The sequence below is a fragment of the Solanum dulcamara genome, chromosome 12 (genome assembly GCF_947179165.1).
Source record: "Solanum dulcamara chromosome 12, daSolDulc1.2, whole genome shotgun sequence".
NCBI classification, from domain to species: Eukaryota; Viridiplantae; Streptophyta; class Magnoliopsida; order Solanales; family Solanaceae; genus Solanum; species Solanum dulcamara.
In genome coordinates, this window is record NC_077248.1 from 3,286,422 (window position 1) to 3,308,044 (window position 21,623).

General features: G+C 33.9%; 1 protein-coding gene and 1 pseudogene across 6 annotated transcripts; both read left to right on the forward strand.

Annotated features, from left to right (window-relative positions):
- The first annotated feature begins 9,029 nt into the window (after positions 1-9,029).
- Positions 9,030-19,349, forward strand: LOC129877812 (bifunctional protein FolD 2). Of its 6 annotated transcripts, XM_055953353.1 has the most exons (7): positions 9,030-9,182; positions 10,646-10,756; positions 16,771-16,911; positions 17,141-17,324; positions 17,995-18,152; positions 18,304-18,516; positions 18,940-19,349. In XM_055953353.1, exons 3-7 carry the CDS (start codon positions 16,798-16,800, stop codon positions 19,168-19,170), a joined length of 900 nt encoding a protein of 299 aa, XP_055809328.1. In that variant the 5' UTR covers positions 9,030-9,182; positions 10,646-10,756; positions 16,771-16,797; the 3' UTR covers positions 19,171-19,349. The 6 variants fall into 6 exon arrangements, with proteins under 6 accessions (XP_055809328.1, XP_055809326.1, XP_055809323.1 ...); XM_055953351.1 differs by lacking the exon at positions 10,646-10,756; XM_055953348.1 differs by lacking the exon at positions 10,646-10,756 and having other exon boundaries at positions 9,031-9,182; positions 16,757-16,911.
- Positions 9,255-10,608, forward strand: LOC129876831 (transcription factor MYBC1-like; annotated as a pseudogene).
- Positions 19,350-21,623: the final 2,274 nt, after the last annotated feature.

Consider the following 21,623-nt stretch of genomic DNA (forward strand, 5'->3'; position numbering starts at 1 on the left):
TGACCAGAATTGATGATTACTAGCTGCATTTTCTTAAATTTGGTTACTCCTTTCCGTTGCTTATCACCTTTTCCAGTTACTGATCGGAGTATGTCTACTCCACTCCGTGTTGCTTCTTTCACCAAATATAAGAAACAACACAATGAGTCTCCACTTCTGAAACTTGGCAAGTATTCTGAAACTTGTCGGTTAAAACGCCATTGTGTGAACTACTTAATAGTTACATCACTGTTGTGTGGAACTTTTATCAGATTTCTGCCACAAAATTGAAGGTTACAAGTATCAATGGTATGTATTCGAAGATCGTTTCAATCATTCAAGATACTAAAAGCTAGCTTGTAAATGATATTGTAGGCAAAATAAGATAAAAATGCTTTTAACTTTCTGAAGCTATTATTTTCTCTCTTTCAATTGGTTCTATCTTCCATTGTGTGCGTAAATTTTCACAATGCTGATTCTATTCCTTTTGAAAGCATTTCCGGTGGACTATCAACTCAAACAATGAGTAGGCTTCTTTTCTTTTTTTCTTTCATTCGATGTCCGATGCCTTTTTTTGTGACTTGATCAGTGGTGAATGCAAAAATTTTACTAAGGGGTTTCATCGTCTACTATATCTATTAAAAAAGACTAACCTTGTATATGGTATGATTTTTTGTTAAAGGGAATTCTAATGAACCCCCTTCCATCCTGGGCTCGACTAATCTGAGTTCTTAGGGAAGTATGGAGAGGTACTTATTGTCCTAAGTCCTATATTTGGGGTAAAATATGGAGAGGTACTTATTGTCAAGGTATATACTATTAATCATGGATTTAGACATAGTATTCTAATAATTTCCAAGATTAAACATCTAAGTGGGAGATTATTAGGTTATATACTGTTAATCATGCATTTAGATATAGTATATTATAACAATTGTGATGGTTAAAAGTCTAAGTGGGAGATTGTTGGGATATATACTATTAAACATGGAATATATACTATTAACCATGAGTTTAGATATAATATTTATTATAGAATAATTGTTTATTCAATTTTAATAAAAGTTTTAATAGATCATATATTCGTTTATATGTTCATTTACTTATATAGTAGATGATTTAGTGTATAGAGTTTTAGCTTATACACAGAGGATTAAATCATCGGTTCTTATAAGTATAAAGATTTTTGTTTACAATCTAAGATGGAAATTGGACAAGACATCGGTATGATTGTAGCACAAGATTATATGTAATTTATCTTGATTATGGAAACGGTATAGTTTCAACTTCTTGTGCTAATACATTTTGTATGTATTGAACTAGATCGAGTAGAGATAGTTGTTTTATACTGACTGACAAAAACATATTTTCTAAACTGTTAAATGTACTTATATTCTCAATCTTGATATTACTGTTATGATCTGTATATATCAATTATTGTTTTGATTTATTAAAATGTGAGATTCTGAGATGGGTCAATATGCCTGGTAGATTGGATGATAATAATATATATTGGTGAAATAATAAGTTAGTTGATGAAATCCATGTCTTGATATAGAGATTGATGATATGCCTTTTTGAGAAACTTATAAGTTTTCATAGTGTCAAACCTTGCAAGTGGATTTATGAATCCGACACATGAAATAAGTTAAGCAACGCTCTAAAGGAAATTAATCTTTAAATTAAATTCGTCAGTAATTTAATTTATTGATTAGTATCTGTAATCTTAACATGGAGAATTACATAAGTGTTTAATGGAGAATTTCGAAATATAAATGGAGGAGTGCAATTACGAATTTATAGTGGAATGATTTATAATTTATTATGATAAAAATAATATCAAATTAATTATTTGAATTATTTCCATAATAGGGAGCCTTAGTTAATTCCATGGTCCCTACAATGCCTATATTTAACTAGAACACAGAATCTTATTTTCTTCTCACCCATTCAAGTGTTGAGAGAGTTCGGCTATGAACTTGGGATTACTGTAGAAGACCGCAGAACTGCAGTCTAACTTGTGGATTCGCTTGAAAGTATCTGTTCACGCTTCAAGAAATATTTATCGAATTAAATTTCAGAAAGTTTATGTGTTATATCATGATCGTATGTGTTCTAGCATAAACGTGTGTGTAAGCAATATGATTCTGGTATGCTTTCGCTGTGCATATAATTTTTCAACATTTGGTATCAGAGCCACGCTTGCATCTAAATAGATAACCTAATCTAGTTATACATGTGTGATTATGTATATGACTTTATTTTTCTCTCTCGTTTTAACGTATGAAAGGAAAACATGTTTAATATGATTTATGTCCTCAATTGGGGTGGTAATCACTCTTTGCCACAAAGGGAGGTCTTGATTTGTGTTTGATGACTTTAATTTATTTGCATTGTTCCGGTAAACACAATGACCTTGCCTTGAATAATTTAATCCTTTGGATTAATTCAAGTATTGAATTAAAGTGACGGCAGTGTATAATTCCCTTTGGTGGTTGGAGGATAGGTCATAATTTTTTTGTTTATTAAATAGTTTGATCGAGAAGGAATTAAATTAATAGTGTTTCTTATGTTTTTGGACAATGACGGCACTTTTAGGTTTAGCAGCTATACTATATTTTCTTTTAATTACAAAAGGCAAGTTTGGTGGGCCACTTGGCTTAATTGCATGATGAGAAATCATTTTTTTGTTTTAAGCTAATCACTGTAACGTAGTGTTGATTACATGAGCCTTGTTTTTTCTCTTATCCATAATATATATTATAATGTATTAAATATGAATATGATTGATAAATAGTTACTACAAAAGTGGTTTATTTATTTGAACTCACTGAAAATTCTCAATATTTTATATATGTGAGATGATATATTATATGAATTGAAAATTATGATTGATAAATAGGATTTATCAATATGATCTATTTATTTGGGTCAGTAAAATATGTTCAATATATTATGTGTATCTTGTTTTGGATAAGTGTATACTACTAGTAAAGGTTTATTTACTCAAAAGAAAATTTACCTTTTGATACTAGTAACACTTAATTAATTCATGAGAATAGATATTAAAGGGTTTCATCGATCTAAAAGAGAGAAACGTAATATTTTGGATTCTCATATGTATTAATTAAGAGGACAATTTTGATATAAGAAGGTATTGTGTGTCTTAGACAAAGGGATGACACAACGTATGCCTTGTGCTCATGAGATAATTATAAAAAGAGAATGAAAATTTGAATCAAGTTATTTTCATCTTTAACCATGCCTAAAATGCTTCTTTTTCAAATTTGGTCATAGTTTAGGTGGTCATGAATTTTATGATCTCTAATTGACTTGAAATTTGATGGTTCCATCGAAAATCGTTTAGATGGATTTAGGTAGTTTGTCTGATTAAAATTTGATTTGAATATGATAAAGTCATTCTTCATATCAGTCATATTTATCTTGAATTTGAAACATGATTACGCATGATATTTTAATATGAATCGATATGTGATAAGAATGTAGGTCATATTGTTTTGATTCCTAAAGATGCTTAAATCATTTGAATCTGAATATGGACATAGCTTTGGAAATAAATATTTTTTTAAACTCTAATTGACCTAAAATTTGGTAAGTTCATTGAAACGGCCTAGAAAAAAATATTCACTGCTATGCAGTTATGGTTCTTGAGGTCATTAAGGTGATTTTAAGTTGTTCTTTTCAATTAAAATGTGATTTAGTATGAAAATAATCATTTATCAGGTTTATTTATGTTAAATGTGGTACATGATTACACATGAAGATTTAACATGAATTGATATATGATAAGGATATAGATCTGGTTATTTTTTCTTAAATCGTTTGAATCTGAATTTTATCATAGTTTTAGAGATAAATATTATTTTTGAACTCTGATTGATCTGAAATTCGATAGATTCATTAGAAACGATCAAATTAAAAATACTCATTGATATGCAGTGATTTGGTAATTTGAGGTCGTTCAGATGATTTTTCTAGATATTTTTTATATCTTAAGAATTAATTTTATGGAAAATAACTCGATTATGATGCAGTGGTGATAGAGATTATTCTCTGTGGTCTTCATGACTAAATTTCAATGAAGTATTAAGTTCATGTGTTGGCTTTAGGTCTTCCTTCATATCAGATGAAATTAATATAAGTCACTAGATTTAATCTCTAGTTTTGATAATTAGTATTGACTCTCCCTATCTGAGTAATACATGATTGGATCAATGGATCTAGGGATAATGATATTCATTTGGCTTAAATTAACAGTATACTCTCCATCTGAGTTAGCTCTTGTTCAAAATTTATTGGAGTGAATATCTGACACCACATATGTATGTTGCATGAGTAGATATTTGTCCATCAAAATTTATCGTTTAAGATGCATGAATATCTATGAGGTGTGTTTTGAATTTTAATATTCAATGAATAAATAAACATGCCGATTTTTGAAAAATAGTACCCAGGTAATGTAAATAGTTTTTTTAAATTTGTTTTTTGTTCTTGATTCGTGTATCTATTACGCAAATGATAATATGTGATAAGAATTGTTGAACAAAAAATTTTAAAATTCTATTTTGGCCAAACAACGTTTTCAGCTGAATTGATCATAGTTTTGGAATTCAAAAAAAAGGGGACTGTGGTTGATTTGAAATTCGGTAGATTCATTAGAACGATCTAGTAAGAAATATATATTTTTACTATTTGGATTGTTATATGAGTTTTTGGTCATATTCGGTGATAGGGGTCCTTCCCATAATTACCAAGATTAAATAGTGGTGAAATACTAATTTTATGTGCTGGCTTTAGACCTTCCTCCCTATTGGATGAAATTAATACAAGTCACTATGTATTTAATCGCTAGTTTTGATAATCTATATTAACTCTCTTAAACTGAGTAATATATGATTGGATCAATGTAACTAGGGTGATTTTCATTTTGACTTAAGCTAATAGTAGACTCTCCATCTGAGTTAGGTCTGTATAAGTTTATGGAGTGAATAATCGGTCATTGTACATGTATATTGCATGAGTAGTTCTCCAATTCCATCGATTGGCCATTTGAGATGCATGGGTATATATGTATAAATGAGTCCTGGATTTTACTATTCAGAATTATTCGACATATTATAATCTGTTTATATTTCAAATTCTCAACAGACTTCACAGACCCACTTAGTACTACTTAAGAATTTTTTGGAAGAGATAAAATATTAATTCAAAGAATGCATTGTACATGTACCTTGTGTTAGAAGGAATTTATTTTCAGTTTCTAACTAGATAAGAGATGGATACATAATATATTTTTCTTGTAACTCTCCTATTATTGAGTTTGATAAATATTTTATCTCTTGTGGTATATTGGTGCGTGTTTTTTTATTAGTACTATCTCTCATGAATTGAATAATATTAATCCGTCACATAAGAGAGAATATTTTCAATTTGAATGAAACTTATCTTTACACTAGCGTCTAAATCATTTATTCCGAATAGAACTTTGAGGTTGGTTAAGGGATGAACATAATTGTTCATTGAAAGTGGAGTCACTACCAATATGTGAGTCCTGTTTAGATGGAAAAATGACTAAGAGACCTTCCTCTTAAAAAGAAAATGAAGGTAGTGATAAGTTAGAATTAATCTATTATGATTTGCGTGGTAAATGAACATTCAGGCATGAGATGACTTTGAGTATTCTGGAATATTCACAGAAGATTACTCATGATTTGAATATATGTTTTTTTTATTCTTTGTAAATGCCTTGATAAACTCAACATATTTAAGACAAAAACGAAAATAGCATCATGAAAAATATATAAAGTCACTGCGATCTGATTGTAGTGACGTGTACCTCTCTGCAGAGTTCACTAATCACTTATCTGATAGAGTAATTGCATTTCAACTGTCTACACCTGGCACTCTATAATAGATTGGTGTAAAATAGAAAAGAAATAGACTCTTATAGAGATGATAAGATTAATGATTGACTTATTCGAAGTTGTTTTGCTTCTTTTGGAATATGTCCTAAGAACTGCATATCACATTCTGAATTTAATTCTTTTTTATGTCAGTACCTTTGACAACTATAGAACTAGTGTGGATTTGATGTAAGTCTAGTCTGTGACCTGTTTAGATATAGGATTGTCTAGCATATGTGTTTAAAGGGTGACCCAACAAGTTGGAATTAAGAATGGATTTGTGTGTTAGTTGGATAACCAAAAAGAATGAAAGAAGGTTTATTTATTGTCCTAAAGAAAATAAGGCAAATTGTTAACAAAATTGTCAGATTTCTAGAAAAGGACCATTTAACAAACCATGTTCCTAGAAGTAAATTAGTTTTACAAGAACTGAACAGAGAAACAACAAATGAGTCAGTTGTAAATTCAGACGCTCAAAAACATCTAATCGGTATGAAAGAATTGACGTTCCATTGCATGTAAGTAGTGGGAGAAATGTCACTAGACATAAGAAAAACTACTACCTCAAGTAGTGGGAGTTATGTTGAGCAAATTAAAAAAAAAATACTACATAAATAAGTTGTTAATATTTCAATGCCCAAAGGCTTTGAAGAAAATATTAAGACTTAAGAACATGAAAATGTAACTATAGTAGTAGTACTTAGTCATAGTGGGAGAATCATAATGAAGATTGATTTGTTGTGTATTCTTGAGAGAGTTTTCATGATAGAACTCCTGAAAAGACGTAACTCTTGGAAGGTTTCATGATAGAGTCTCCAAAGATCTAATACAAAATCAATTGGTTACGAAGAAGCACTACTTGACAGAGTTGCATAAGAAAATAACTTGGTAAGATCCTTTTGATAAGTTATATAAAAGGAATGCCTGTGAAAGTTCTAAATGCATAGTTAAAAGTCTAAGTGGGAGATTGTCAGGGTATATACTATTAATCATGAATTTAGACATAACATTTTAACAATTTTCAAGATTAAACATCTAAGTAGGAGATTATTAGGTTATATACTGTTAACCATGCATTTAGATATAGTATATTATGACAATTGTGATGGTTAAAAGTCTAAGTGGGAGATTGTTGGGATATATACTATTAACCATGAAATATATACCATTAATCATGAGTTTAAATATAGTATTTATTATAGAATAATTATTTATTCAATTTTAATAAAAGTTTTAATAGATCATATACTCGTTTATATGTCCATTTACTTATATAGTAGATGATTTAGTGTATAGAGTTTTAACTTATACACAGAAGATTAAATCATCGATTCTTATAAGTATAAAGTTTTTTATTTACAGTCTAAGATGGAAATTTGACAAGACATCGATATGATTGTAGTACAAGATTATATGTAATTTATCTTGATTATGGAAACGGTATAGTTTCAACTTCTTGTGCTAGTACATTTTGTATGTATTGAACGAGATCGAGTAGAGATAGTTGTTTTAGACTGACTGACAAAAATATATTCTCTAGACTGCTAAATGTACTTATATTCTCAATCTTGATATAACTATTATGATATGTATATATCAATTATCATTTTGATTTATTAAAATGTGAGATTCTGAGATGGGTCAATATGCCTGGTAGATTGGATGATAATTATATATATTGGTGAAATAATAAGTTAGTTGATGGAATCCATGTGTCGATATAGAGATTGATGATATGCCTTTTTAAGAAACTTATAAGTTTTCATCGTGTCAAACCTTGCAAGTGAATTTATGAATCCGACACATGAAATAAGTTAAACAACGCTCTAAAGGAAATTAATCTTTAAATTAAATTTGTCAGTAATTTAATTTATTGATTAGTATCTGTAATCTTAACATGAGGAATTACATAAGTGTTTAATGAGGAATTTTGAAATATAAACGGAGGAGTGCAATTGCGAATTTCTAATGGAATGATTTATAATTTTTTATGGTAAAAATAATACCAAATTAATCAGTTGAATTATTTCCATTATAGGGAGCCTCAGTTAATTTCATGGTCCCTACAGTGCCCATATTTAACTAGAATTCAGAATCTTATTTTCTTCTTCTTTTTAGATTGGGAAAATATCCTTATAAATAGGGGTTCTCCTAACCTAGAAGTGAAGTAGGGTTTTCTATACAATTGTTGTCCATCCAAGTGTTGAGAGAGTTCGGCTGTGAACTTGGGATAGACTACAAAACTGCAGTCTAATAGTATGTGTTATCTATTATTCATATAAGCAGTATGATTCTGGTATGCTTTCGTTGTGCATATAATTTTTCAACACTTATCATCCTCTACAAGCTTATTATAAGAATGTTCATCAATATATGGCGTCTCTTAGATCTTTTAAAAAAGTATTCCATGTTAATACGAGATTCGAAGAAGGACCAAATCTTCAGGGGTGTAATGCAACTAACCTATCTTGACACAAACATTAGGTTGATGTCATGGCTCAAACTTCGTTTACCGATCATACAATGCCAATTTTATCGATAGCTTATTCTGATTCAAGCATTAGACTGATTTTACACAATTCAAATCAGTGACCTGTATGCAACACACTAATAATTTATCTTTGTGTAACACAGATAATCTACCCTAATACAAGTATTAAGCTGGTTCCATTGTTCTAATCTATGGCTTATAAATATCTCTATTGTTGCCAGGCTTTTCTTCGTGCAATCTCTTTGATTAATAAAATTATATTGTAAAATTAAGAAAGATCAATGAGTGGATATGAATATATAAAGGATTTGTTTCCTACCTTAGTTTACAAATCTAGCAACACGTATTGGAGACATCGAAATTTTATCGAATTTAAAATAGGACTTTGCAAAATGAGATCAATCCATCTTCAAACTCGATATCTGTAAACTCCTCCATATTCACAAATCATAAGAACATCAAGATATTAAATATTGTGTTTCTCAAAGTGATCAAGAGTCCATCTTCCTCTAGATATTCTTGGCAGAGGTACGTATCATTCTAATTCGAGAAATATGTATTTCATTATATAAGTAATATTTTTGTTTATTCTCCTTTTGTAATTTTAATGTTTTTCACATTGGGCATAAAAAAAATATATCTTTATCCAGTAAACAAAACAGAGTGAATGTTTCCATAGTTCCCATTTGAGTCCCCTTAGTCTCAACTCTCACCTACTCTCATTCTTCAGCACCAATTTTTCTTACAGATCTGACGAACCCAGAAAGATTTCTACTAATTGAAAAAAGGTAACGCAACTAAATTCTCCTCTTTCAATTTTATATGTTGTGTACTAGGATTGAAATTTATTTGAATAAAACTTTGAATTGTATGCTTCAGTGCTATCTTGCACGGATTCTTCATTTTTCAATTCCTCATCCGTGTCAGATTTTCCAAAGGAACTAATCCCTTTATCCCAAACCTTAATTACTCCTAATCTAGCCATAGCTTTTGATATTCAAAACCTCAATACCCCAAATCCTAAAATATCACCACTAGTTCATACCCCTGAGTTGGGTGGCACGGCAGGTTCATTGGTGATGAACCTGCCCGCACCCTAAAAAGCCTAAGCTTGTGTGGACCCCACAACTCCATAAGGGGTTTGTGGATGCAGTTGCACAATTAGGGATCAAGAATGCTGTTCCCAAGACTATTGTGCAGTTGATGAGTGTAGATGGCTTAACTCGTGAGAATGTTGCTAGTCATTTGCAAAAATATAGGCTTTATTTTGAAACGTATGCAGGGTCTTTCTAGTAGTGGCTGTGTGTCCGGGGCAGGGGTGGATCCCGCAACAGATCATCTGTTTGCGAGTTCACCCAGCAGTATAGGAATTTTGGGTCACCGCCCAACGGGCACTTTGAGGTTCCATTCTTGCCTCGGCAGTCGCAGCATCCGGTTCAGAGAATGGGGACATCAGTGTATAGTAGTAGTAGTAGTCCTGTGTTGCCTTCTTATGTTGAGGAGTTGGAATCAGCTACAACTGATAATGGGAGGAATGTTCTTACTTTGTTTCCAACTGGGGATGATTGATATTCGGAGAGTTGATTTCTCAGATGGTCACTCGTAACTCTTAACTGTTAACTTGTTCTGTCAATTTAGCTTATGGATATTTCTGGAGACTGTTTTCGGAATAATACTGTAGTCTTTGATTTAGAACCTTTTGTGGGATAGATGTGTTGTTTCTGGTTTTAGTAACTCTCTATAGAGTCATTTCTGTTTGTCCCTTATAAAACTGTGAATTTACTTTCAACTTCTACAAGTGTAATTATGTTATAGTTAGCATTGCGGTTCTCTTGTTATCTCCCTGTAGGCTACGAGTGACGAATAATGACCGAGATGTCAATGTGGGAGCATTGATGTAGTAATTGGCCTCAGAGTTAGCAGTAACAACGTTCTCTAAGAAAATCTGATCTATTCCCTGGTTGCAGTGGCGGAGCCACCTTGTGCCAAGGGGGTTACCCCCTTCGGCGGAAAATTATACTATTTATACATGGTTAAAATAATTTTTTATGTATATAAAGTAGATGTCGAATCCCCTTCGACTAGCTCGTGTGTCTACTTATTTAGATTTTGAACCCTCTTATTTAAAATCCTGGCTCCGCCACTGCCTGGATGCATAAGAAGCGCACGACTTTCTTAAGATTTTGTATTTCTTTTTGATGTAAGTTGTTTTTTGTGAAGATATCATAACAGCAATCACAAATGAAACTAGGTTGATCAGATGAATACCAAATAATTGTCGGTAACAGGCCAACAGCCATGGAAATGATGATGCAACTACGTTCATTGGCTATGTTTCACGAGCTTGTTGTGTCATGTATAGGTAAATCCAGCTTGTTGTAAATTGAGTGGTCTCATTGCAGAAATAACCACTTCGTTTGTGAATCTCTCCGGAGAGAGTAATGATTCTGATGATAATGTTACTCCATTGTTTATGTCTCATGACCAGAATTGATGATTTCTAGCTGCATTTTCTTAAATTTGGTTACTCCTTTCCGTTGCTTATCGCCTTTCCCAATTACTGATCGGAGTATGTCTACTCCACTCCATGTTGCTTCTTTTGCCAAGTATAAGAAATAACACAATGAGTCTCCACTTCTGAAACTTGGTAAGCATTCTGAAACTTGTCGCTTAAAACGCGATTGTGTGAACTACTTAATAGTTACATCACTTTTGCGTGGAACTTTTTTTTAGAAAAATCAAAGTTGGCCTCTTCCAAAAAATTACACAAGAAACTGGCCCAAAACAGCTGGCCCAAATGAAACAAGCTAAACTTAAAAAGAAACGAACAACTAAAAATAAAAAGAACGAAACAAAAGAAAGGAAAAGGACCAAAATGGGAAAGTGAGGTGAACCTTCAAAGACAGAACGACCATCTTTAAGCTTCTCAACTCAATCACCATTGAAGGTAGGTAGAGCTTCATCTTAGCGTAGAGGATGATTTCTCACCAAATTAAAAGCTTCACGTAGCTGATAAGGCTGTTAGTTTCTAGGTAGATTCCATTTCAGCGGCCTCAAGCTCTCAGACAGGCGCTATGTGATCTGAATCCTAGCTCGGAGTATCCTCCATCAACTAAGTACAACAAACCCGCCACATCGACCAATAACTGGTAAGGGCCTCACCCCTTTTGTATCGACGGACCTCCTATATACCTGGATCTGACCTTTCTTTTACTTTTTCTCATTTAATGGGTTGAACCCCTATCGGAGTTAATACCACCATCCAAACAAAATCCAGTAGCTGAAACGTCAGGTTTAACAAAGGTAACTCATTCTCATCTCATTTTTGAATCTTAATTTCTTTGTCGTGTCTTCTCTGTTTTGTTGGACTCAATGATGCAATGAGTCATTTTATTGCTGATAATTCTAGCTCAATCTGGTTCTTTAGCTCGTAAAATCTTGAATCGAAGAATAGGAATCTGAGCTTTATCCATGTTAATTATTGCCTTAGCTTCTGCTGGTATCTCCTGGTAATGGTTATATTCTTTTGTACCTGCAAAATTAAAAACATGGTTAGTGAAATAATCTGCTGCTTTGTTGCCCTCCCTCAGTATATGATATAATAGTTGTTCCTTTCCTTCCCTCATATGATTGATCATAGTAACTTCTCCATGTATGCTCCACGGACAATCGCACTTCCCTTCTAACACCTTCACCATAGCAAGAGAGTCAGTCTGAATAACAAGAGGGAAAAGATTATGCTCTCTGCAGTACCTCAATCCATCCTTTATAGCTATTGCTTCTGCTTTTATGTTATTTGCATCTCCTATCTGTCTTGCACTTGCATATAGAAAATTCCCTTGGTCATCCCTGATACAAAACGCGGAGGAGCTTGGTCCTGGGTTTCCCTTAGATGCCCCATCCGTGTTACAAATAAACCATCCTGTAGGTGGCATTGTCCAGTAAACTCTAGTGGTGGCAATCCTTGGTCTATAATCATCAAAGAATCTCACAATATGAACCCAACAAATAGGAATATCTGGCAGCCAAGGCTATCTAACTTTTGCCAAGAGATGAAAATTCCTATTAATCTCATTAATGACCCTTCCTTTAGACATTGTACCTCCATACACAATTATGTTTCTCCATCTCCAAATCTGCCATAAAATAATAGCAGGAGCAGCCTGGTACAATGGCTTTAATTTTTCACAACAATCAGTCTCCCACCACGTTGCTACTGCTTGATTAACCTGATGAAAAGGACCAAGAACACCTGCTGCAGTACAAAAATAGTTCTAGATATCCTTACAAAACTATCCATTTATGAATAGATGCGTTACAGTTTCCTGATTAGGAGTATCACAACATCTGCACCTGGAAACCATATCAACGCCACATTTTGCTACTATCTCATCTACTGGCAATTTCTTTTTCCATAGCCTCCATAGGAAAAAAGAACTCTTAAATGGTAGCCCCTTTGTCCAAAATTTGGAAAACATAGAGTTTTCTTTTTCTCGTTGTCTAAGAACCTCCCATGCACTTTTGTTTGAGAATTTGCCAGTGCTAGTTTGACTCCACCATGGAACATCCCATTGAGCACTAGAACTGACAATTTCTAAGTCATTAATTACAAAATCAGAAAGATCTTGAGGTAGATGTTGTTGTACTACATCCTGTTGCCTTTTTCCCTCTTCCATGAAACAACAAAGATCATCCAGTCTTTCATCATAATTATAATCACTAGGCAGAACCTGATACAGAGGACCAAGCCCTGTCCAGTTCTCAAACCACAGGTTTGCAGAACCTGAGTGAGGTTCCCACCAAATATCTTTCTCAATTTCAACTCTAACTTCCAGCATCTTCTTCCACAATTGGGACCCCCCTTTCCATTCGACTAATGCTGGAATATATCTTTTACAATACTTATTCCACATGTAGTTTGTCCAGAGGGATCTAGTTTGTGTGGAACTTGTATCAGATTTCTGCCACGAAATTGAAGGTTACAAGTATCAAATTTTATGTATTAGAAGATCGTTTCAATCATTCAAGAAACTAAAAGCTAGCTTGTAAATGATATTGTAGGCAAAATAAGATAGAAATGCTTTTAACTTTCTGAAGTTATTATTTTCTCTCTTTCAATTTTCTATCTTCCACTGTGTGTGTAAATTTTCACAATGCTGATTCTATTCCTTTTGATCTATGTCTGATCAACAGTTATTGATATTTTAGCTAGTAGAGTATTACAGAAGAATTATGTAAGCATTTACGGTGGACTATCAACTCAAACAATGATGAGGCTTCTTTTCTCTTTTTCTTCATTCGATGTCCGATACCCTTTTTTGTGGCTTGATCAGTGGTGAATGCAGGATTTTTACTATGGGGTTTCATCGTCTGCTATATCTATTAAAAAAGACCGACCTTGTATATGATATGATCTTTTGTTAAAGGGAATTCCGGTGAACCTCCTTCCGTCCTGGGCTTGACTAATCTGAGTTCTTAGGGAAGTCCTATTTTGGGGTAAAATATGGAGGTACTTATCATCCGACACAAGCTTATTATAAGATTGTTCATCAATTTATGGTGTCTCTTAGATTTTTTTTAAAAAGTATTCCATGTTCATACGAGATTAGGAGAAGGACCACATCTTAAGGGGTGTAATGCCACTAACCTATCTTGACACAAACATTAGGTTGATGTCATGGCTCAAACTTCGCCTATCAATCATATAATGCCAATTTTATCGATAGCTTATTCCGATTCAAGCATTAGACTGACTTCACACCGTTCAAATCAGTGACCTATACGTAACACAAAAATAATTTATCTTTGTGTAATACAGATAATCTACCCTAATGTAAGTATTAGTTTGGTTCCATAGCTCTAATCTATGGCTTATAAATATCTCTATTGTTGCTAGGCTTTCCTTCATGCAATCCCTTTGATAAATGGAATTATATTTTAAAATTAAGAAAGATCAATGAATGGATATGAATATATAAAGGATTTGTTTCCTACCTTGGTTTACAAATCTAGCAACACATATTGCAGACATCGGAATTTTATCGAATTTAAAAAAGGACTCTACAAGATGAGTTCAATCCATCTTCAAACTCTAAGATATCTATAAACTCCTGGATATTCACAAATCATAAGAACATCAAGATATTAAATATTGTCTTTCTCAAAGTGAAAGTGATCAGGAGTCCATCTTCCTCTAGATGTTCTTGGCAGAGGTGTATATCATTCTAATTCGAGAAATATGTTCCTATATTTTATTTGTGATTCAGTCAATCTCTCTTTTAAAATTTGTTGCAAACACGTACATCAGTTGAGTTTTTTTTTGTAGCAAACACGTACATCAGTTGAAAAAAGATTAAAAAAGAAAAGCGTATTTCATAATAAGTAATATTTTTTTAATTCTCTTTTTGTGGTTTGGGATTGGGACTTCAATGTTGGAGGTCTTAAGTTCGAAACCCCTTGCCAGCGAAAGCAAGGGGTTTTCCTTCTGGGTCGAGCTCATCGCACCAGACTTGCCTAGTGCGGTTTACCTCTCCTATGTGGTTTGCGAGCTATTGCGTAGTAGCGGGGGTTTTACTTGTGCACACCCAAAGGATAGCGGCTGCGGTTTTCCTTGTCTTTGAATTTTTTTTAAAATGTTTTTCACATTGGGCATAAAAAAATATCTTTATCCAACAAAACAGAGTGAATATTTCCATAGTTCCCACTTGAGTCCCCTTCGTATCACCTACTCTCATTCTTCAGCTACAATTTTTCTAACAGATCTGACGAACCCAGAAAGATTTCTACTAATTGAAAAAAGATAACGCAACTAAATTCTCCTCCTTCAATTTTATATGTTGTGTACTAGGATTGAAATTTATTGGAATAAAACTTTGAATTGTATTCTTCAGTGCTATGTTGCACGGATTCTTCATTTTTCAGTTCCTCATTTGTGTCAGACTCTCCAAAAATATGCTACTTTTGTGAAATTGGTAATCTGGTACTGAAAGTAAATGTATGTACTGAGTTTAGGATCTTGCTCGAGGAGAGGAATGCATATGCTGAACTAATTATAAGGAAAATTGGATTTTTATCTGAAATTAAGCGTGGATGATTGACTATTCTTTTTTGAATTATATATTTGTTTTCTCAGCATTCTAGAATGTGACGATAATTATTCGTCGGTGTTGGATGAAATGGGGACAAGAGCAATATAATGTATATAAAGGGTCACATAGCTGATCCGAACCAGTTTGGGATTGAGGCATAGTTGATGTTGATTGGTTGAAGGTGCTGAACTTTAACATGTATATCCATCAAATTTGGCTAAACAATTGAGAAAAGCTTTAGCTATTTCCAGTTATCAATGCTAGAGGAAGTCACTTTTAATTGGGGTAATCTCTAAATAGTTTATATGAATAATTCAAATGGAGATTCTACAGAGTTTTTTCTACCTATTGAGGACATTTAAATTTACTATAAAAACCTCATTGGTTTCTGTAGCTGAACCAACTACCAACAATGTATACAAAACACTTGAAACCTTAAAATAACCTTAATTGCTGAAGTTTCTAATTCAACCTAAAGTTATACAACAACAACAACATATCCAGTGTAATCCCACATGTCGTCTCTGGGAAGGGTAGAGTGTACACAGACCCTTACCCTTACCTCCTGAGAGGCAGAGAGGCTGTTTCTAAAAGACCCTCGGCGTAAGTAACACAGCCTAAAGTTATACAATAGTGTGGTGAAAAGTCCTGCTTTTCTTAAAATTGTGCCTGCCATAATAACTTGTGCTTTTTGCACCTTGCATCTCTACGAACTATGCTTTGACTGAGGTAATGAAACTTTAGATGTTATTATGTTAAATTTGACTGAACAAGGATAGTTCAGGTCCAAATCAAAACCAGATCAAATCATCTTTAATTAGGCTTCAAAATTAAAAAAGGCCTGATACTCAATCATGAAGTTCGCAAGGAATCACCCAACTAAATGCTTAAGTTTTTCCACTCCTTTTTAAGCACCATCACAAAAGATTTATCTTTTTTTGACAAAATATCTCAAAAAGATTTTTCTTCCTAATGCCCCGTGGCATATGGGAGAAGTAGTGCACATGTTCCAGCTATGTCGGTAAAGGATGTATCATCAGTCCATATATACTTCAGCCAGACATAGAATATCCTTGTGAAAGACAAACTTTTGTTAGGCACCCCGTAATCCCTATACACTTTAAAATATTGTGATGGTAAATGTGAATTTGTAGCTGCTTTATATGTTATGGATTGGGTACTGAATTATGTAGTAGATCATTGTCTTTGAATATGCCTACTCTTATCCTAGTCTAATTTTTGGTTTAACTTATGTTTTCGGGTATGAAACTAAGTCGTGAAGTTGTAGGCAATTTATCTTTCGTCTGAAGATACAATGGCATCGCCATCAGATCACAAGGCTACCATCATTGATGGTAAAGCAATTGCTCAAACTATTCGTTCTGAGATTGCTGCTGAAGTCCAACTTCTTTCGGAAAAGTATGGCAAGGTTAGTTTCCTTGGCATGTGTATCCGTGAGCATGTACAGAAATTTCTGTATTAATCTGGTAATTACTTGTGGATGTCATGAAAATAATTGAAAGAGTTATGTTCATACTTAAATGCGTGCATATGATGTATTTGAATCTGAAGCTGGTGAAGCATTGTCCTTCATCAGAAATTGTATTTTTTCATGGGTCATGCAGTATTCAATTATCCAAGTTTTTTCTTATTTTCAGGTCCCCGGGTTGGCAGTTGTCATTGTAGGAAATAGGAAGGATTCACAAAGTTATGTAAATATGAAGAGAAAATCTTGTGCTGAGCTTTGCATTAAGTCTTTTGATATAGATCTCCCAGAGGATGTAGCTGAAGCTGAGGTGATTAGCAAGGTCCATGAGCTGAATGCTAATCCTGATGTACATGGTTAGTCTTTTGCGATTAAATGAAGTTAATCTTCTTGCATTTTCATTTGTTATACTTCTGTTTATTCAGTGGTGAAATTTAGCCTTGTTGGTTTGTATTTGGATTGGACATATTGCACATGTTATTTTGTCATCCATGCTCCTACTTTTATTTTTGAACTACCAAGTTTTTTTAGCCAACATTGTGCATGCCTGTGTAGTTAGTTCAAAAGAAAATCATAAGGTCCTATGAAATTGCTCTGTACCTGTATATTGCTTCATGTCGTTGGTACTAAATCTGTACCACTTCAGTTGTTATAATTAAGTGTATTTGACACATTACGAACATCTTCAGATTAGATCTCTCATCTAATATGCTGTCTCTGATAGGTTCCACATGGCACCCATCTTAAAACTGATTCCTGCATTTTTTTTAGCTTTTGTAGTTCCAAACTTCAATTTGGGTAAATTTTACCTGCTAGACAACTATACATATGGGTGTTTTGCTGCTACTGTATATAGACCACCTCTAGCATGACCTTTTAAATTGGGTGGTGAGTATCTCTTATGTTCTCATTCTCAGCTGGTGGAGTTTTTGTGAGTTTTGCCTCACTGCTGGTAGATGTTTTTTCCCCTCTTTTTCCTTAAGTAAGCATTTCAGTGAACTGAAGGCACTTTGCGCATTGTTATAGGTATACTGGTACAGCTTCCGTTACCAAAACATATTAATGAAGAGAAAGTTTTAGTTGAAATCAGTATAGAAAAGGATGTAGACGGCTTTCATCCTCTGAATATTGGCAAGCTTGCAATGAAAGGAAGACAACCTTTGTTCCACCCTTGCACTCCCAAGGTAATAACGTAAACTTCATTGATTCTAAGAAATGGAAGATCGAAACATCCAGTTCTCCTGCCTTACTAAGAATTTATGTTCAAATCTATACTATATACAACCATCTTCTGTTGTCTTCTAAAAGTGCGCCTATCTGGTCTCTGTTAAACAGGGATGCATCGAGCTTTTAGTTCGAAGTGGGATTAGCATAAAGGGGAAGAACGCAGTTGTGGTTGGTCGAAGCAACATTGTTGGATTACCAGTATCTCTGCTTCTTCTGAAGGAAGACGCCACTGTTACTGTAGTCCATTCGCGCACCAAGGAACCAGAGAAAATCATTCGTGAAGCGGACATTATCATTGCTGCTGCAGGGCAGCCTATGATGGTAACACTTACCATTCATTTCTTACCTCTGACTCTCCTGGAAACCTCCTTTTCATCTCATTTTTCTCAATTCATTAGTTTTTGTTTCCTATACCCTTGTGATAGAGCTTTCCCAATTAAATATTTTTCCCTCCATTTCAACTTGTCTGATTTTGACTTGACACGGAGTTTACAAAAGAATGAAGATATGTAGAACGTATCAAAATGCCCTTTAATCTTTTGGTCTTAAACAAACCATGTGGAAAGTTGGAATTAAAGGGTTGCTAGAAAGAGAAAGAGACATTCTTTTTTGAAACGGACTAAAAAGGAAAGTAAGACAATCAAATTGAAACGGAGGGAACATTAAAACTATTTTGTGAGAATATTGCCTTTTCAGTTGTTAGAGGGCTGGCCTCTAAACCAAGTTGCTGCCCTATTTTTTCAGATCAAAGGCAGCTGGATCAAACCTGGTGCTGCAGTAATTGATGTTGGGACAAATGCTATTGATGATCCTACTAGGAAGTCAGGTTATAGGCTCGTTGGAGATGTTGATTTTCAGGAAGCATGTAAGGTGGCTGGCTGGATAACTCCAGTTCCGGGAGGGGTTGGACCAATGACTGTTGCAATGCTTCTGAAGAATACATTGGATGGAGCTAAACGAGCTATCGAGAAGTAAACACTTCATTGGTTCTGTAGACCACAATAAGATATGTCAAGGCTTCTTAGCTATTGACAATACATTTAGAGATGTCAATTACATTCAAGAAATAACAATGAGATTTGTTTTTTGTGATATGGAGTTGTGTCGAAATTTTTTGAAGTTTTATACCACTCGCTTATTATGGATTGATCAAATACATATCAAATCTTAGTTTATAGTGGAAGAACTTGTTGAATCCTGAGGTACGCCTACACTCGCTAAATATTCTTTAAGGACATTTGCTTTAATTAAGCTTTAGATTCTGCCAATCATTTTGATTCATTTATCAGGCTAAGCACAAGATTAATATTTCATTGACGATTAAAACGTCAGATTCGATTTCAAATCCTATCAGTGTTCATCTTATATTAGATTATGTGAATCGCCTTATTTAAAAATTTGATCTATAGGTAAGATGACATTTTTTCTAATTATTAGGTTTGTACAATGTAATACACAATTTTAAAAAATAAATAAGGAACTCGCATTTGGATGTGGAAGTACAATAATTGTATCAGGTAATTACATTTGCCAAACAAAAACTATTCTACTTTTTTAAAAAAATAATCTAAAAAAGAAAAGATGTGTAGAAAACCATGAAGAAAATAGGAAAGATTTTGTATTTTGTGATTTTAAATTGAAGATTCGTATGATGTATCATATCATCCTTAGAATCTTTGTTGTATTAATATTTCATGTTGAAAATAAAGTTACCAAAAATATTAGAATCTTTGTGGTGTGTAACGACCTATCCCCGTCGTTAGGAATAGGCCAATGGGGAAGGAGTTCAGACCAAAAAACTTTAGGTAGTAACTTCGAAAAAATTTAGCCTAGGCCAGACTTATACGAATTCTGAGTCAGGTGAAGTTTAGGGTGATCATGTGAATGATGGAAGGTCAAATTTCTAATTTGATTGGACAGGCTGATAGCCAAGACGATACAAAGCATTTACGGCTTCGCGGAAAGGCATTTAGGCGAGTAAAACTCCCGGAATCGAAATTGGCGTGAAAGGTATAATTTTAATACGTCTTTGGAAGGGGTGTGTTGTGAAATGGGGGATTGGAGCACAAACTCCGAGCTTACTGTTTTCGCATATCTCGCTAGAGCGGGATTATTCCCGCCAGAGCGGCCTCGCCAGAGAGGGATGAGTCCCACCAGAGCGGGACAGCCGCGATTTAAGTCGTGACAAAGTCCAAAAACGGTCTTTTTTTGCAAAATCAGTTTCTAGGACTTTGAGAGACGACCTAGGGCAAATTCTATCAATTTCCCAGGGATTTCCACCCTTAAGGTAAGGATTTTACTCCCTAAATTCATATTTTGATTCCTACAACCTAGAAAGTGTGGTTGGTAATCATTGGGGAGGGTTTGAACTGAAACTAATAGTGGAAAATAGCCATAGGGTGGGATTAGGATTATGGGTTTGGCCTAGGGTGTGAATTGTGTCATAATTCATGATAGTTAGGCCATTGTGTTGATCGTTTATATGTATTTACTATTTTCTAGACCAAGAACGAGAAGATTGAACCCGGAAAGGGAAGACTTTTGCATTATAAGGTTGTTGAAACTTGAATTTGAGTTATGCGATGGTCTAGTTTTCCGTATGTGTTTCATATACTTGCTAAATTGCTTCATGATATGTATGTGTGTATATGATTAGGGAAACCTGCTAGTTTGTGTGTGAAATGATCACTTGCTGGCCTGTTTTGGATCGGGTGTCACGTTTCGACACATAATTGGACCAGGTGTTACGTTCCGACACATAATTGGATTGAGTGTCACGTTTTGACACATATTTGAATCGGGTGTCACGTTCCGACACAAAGTTGATTGTTTGTAGGTCCCTTGAGAGGACCCTTGTGTGAAGTTATAGCATGTGGAAAATATTGAGTTGTCACATTGCTGAATATGGTTGAACTTGAGATTTGTGAATTGTTCTGTATACATATATGCCTATTGTGTTAAATTAACTTGTCTATGATTCGTTTACTGGCTAACCGCATGATCCTACCAGTACATGTTGTTTTTGTGTACTGATACTACACTTGTTCTTTTGGGAATTGCATCTGCCTTTCTAAATTTGTTTAGTTTTTAGAGTTTTGATACGTGACTTTCAGTTCCTAGGATATTTTACTTCCGCATGTTTTGGGTTGATAGCTAGGCATTTTCTGGGTTTATGGGAACTCAACATTCATTCTTGATTTAAACCTGCTTCCGCATCTTTGAGCTTGTTATATACTTTGAGATTATTGTTGTTGGATTGTTTGGAATGGTTCTCCCACCGGAGAGTTAGAGTGGGCGCCGGTCACGGCGGGTCAGAGTCGTAACATGGTGTTAAACGTATCATGTTGAACGATGCCTTATTTTTGAAAAAAAAAAACTAAAAACAAACCAACAAACCAGATGCTTAAATTGAAACTGAGAAAGTATAG

What these genes read in the sequence shown, in the direction of transcription:
- LOC129877812 (XM_055953347.1), top strand. An exon ending in TGCTAATCCTGATGTACATG is followed by an intron (nt 17,325 to 17,994) that starts GTTAGTCTTTTG and finishes GCATTGTTATAG; the next exon opens with GTATACTGGTACAGCTTCCG. An exon ending in CTGCAGGGCAGCCTATGATG is followed by an intron (nt 18,517 to 18,939) that starts GTAACACTTACC and finishes CTATTTTTTCAG; the next exon opens with ATCAAAGGCAGCTGGATCAA.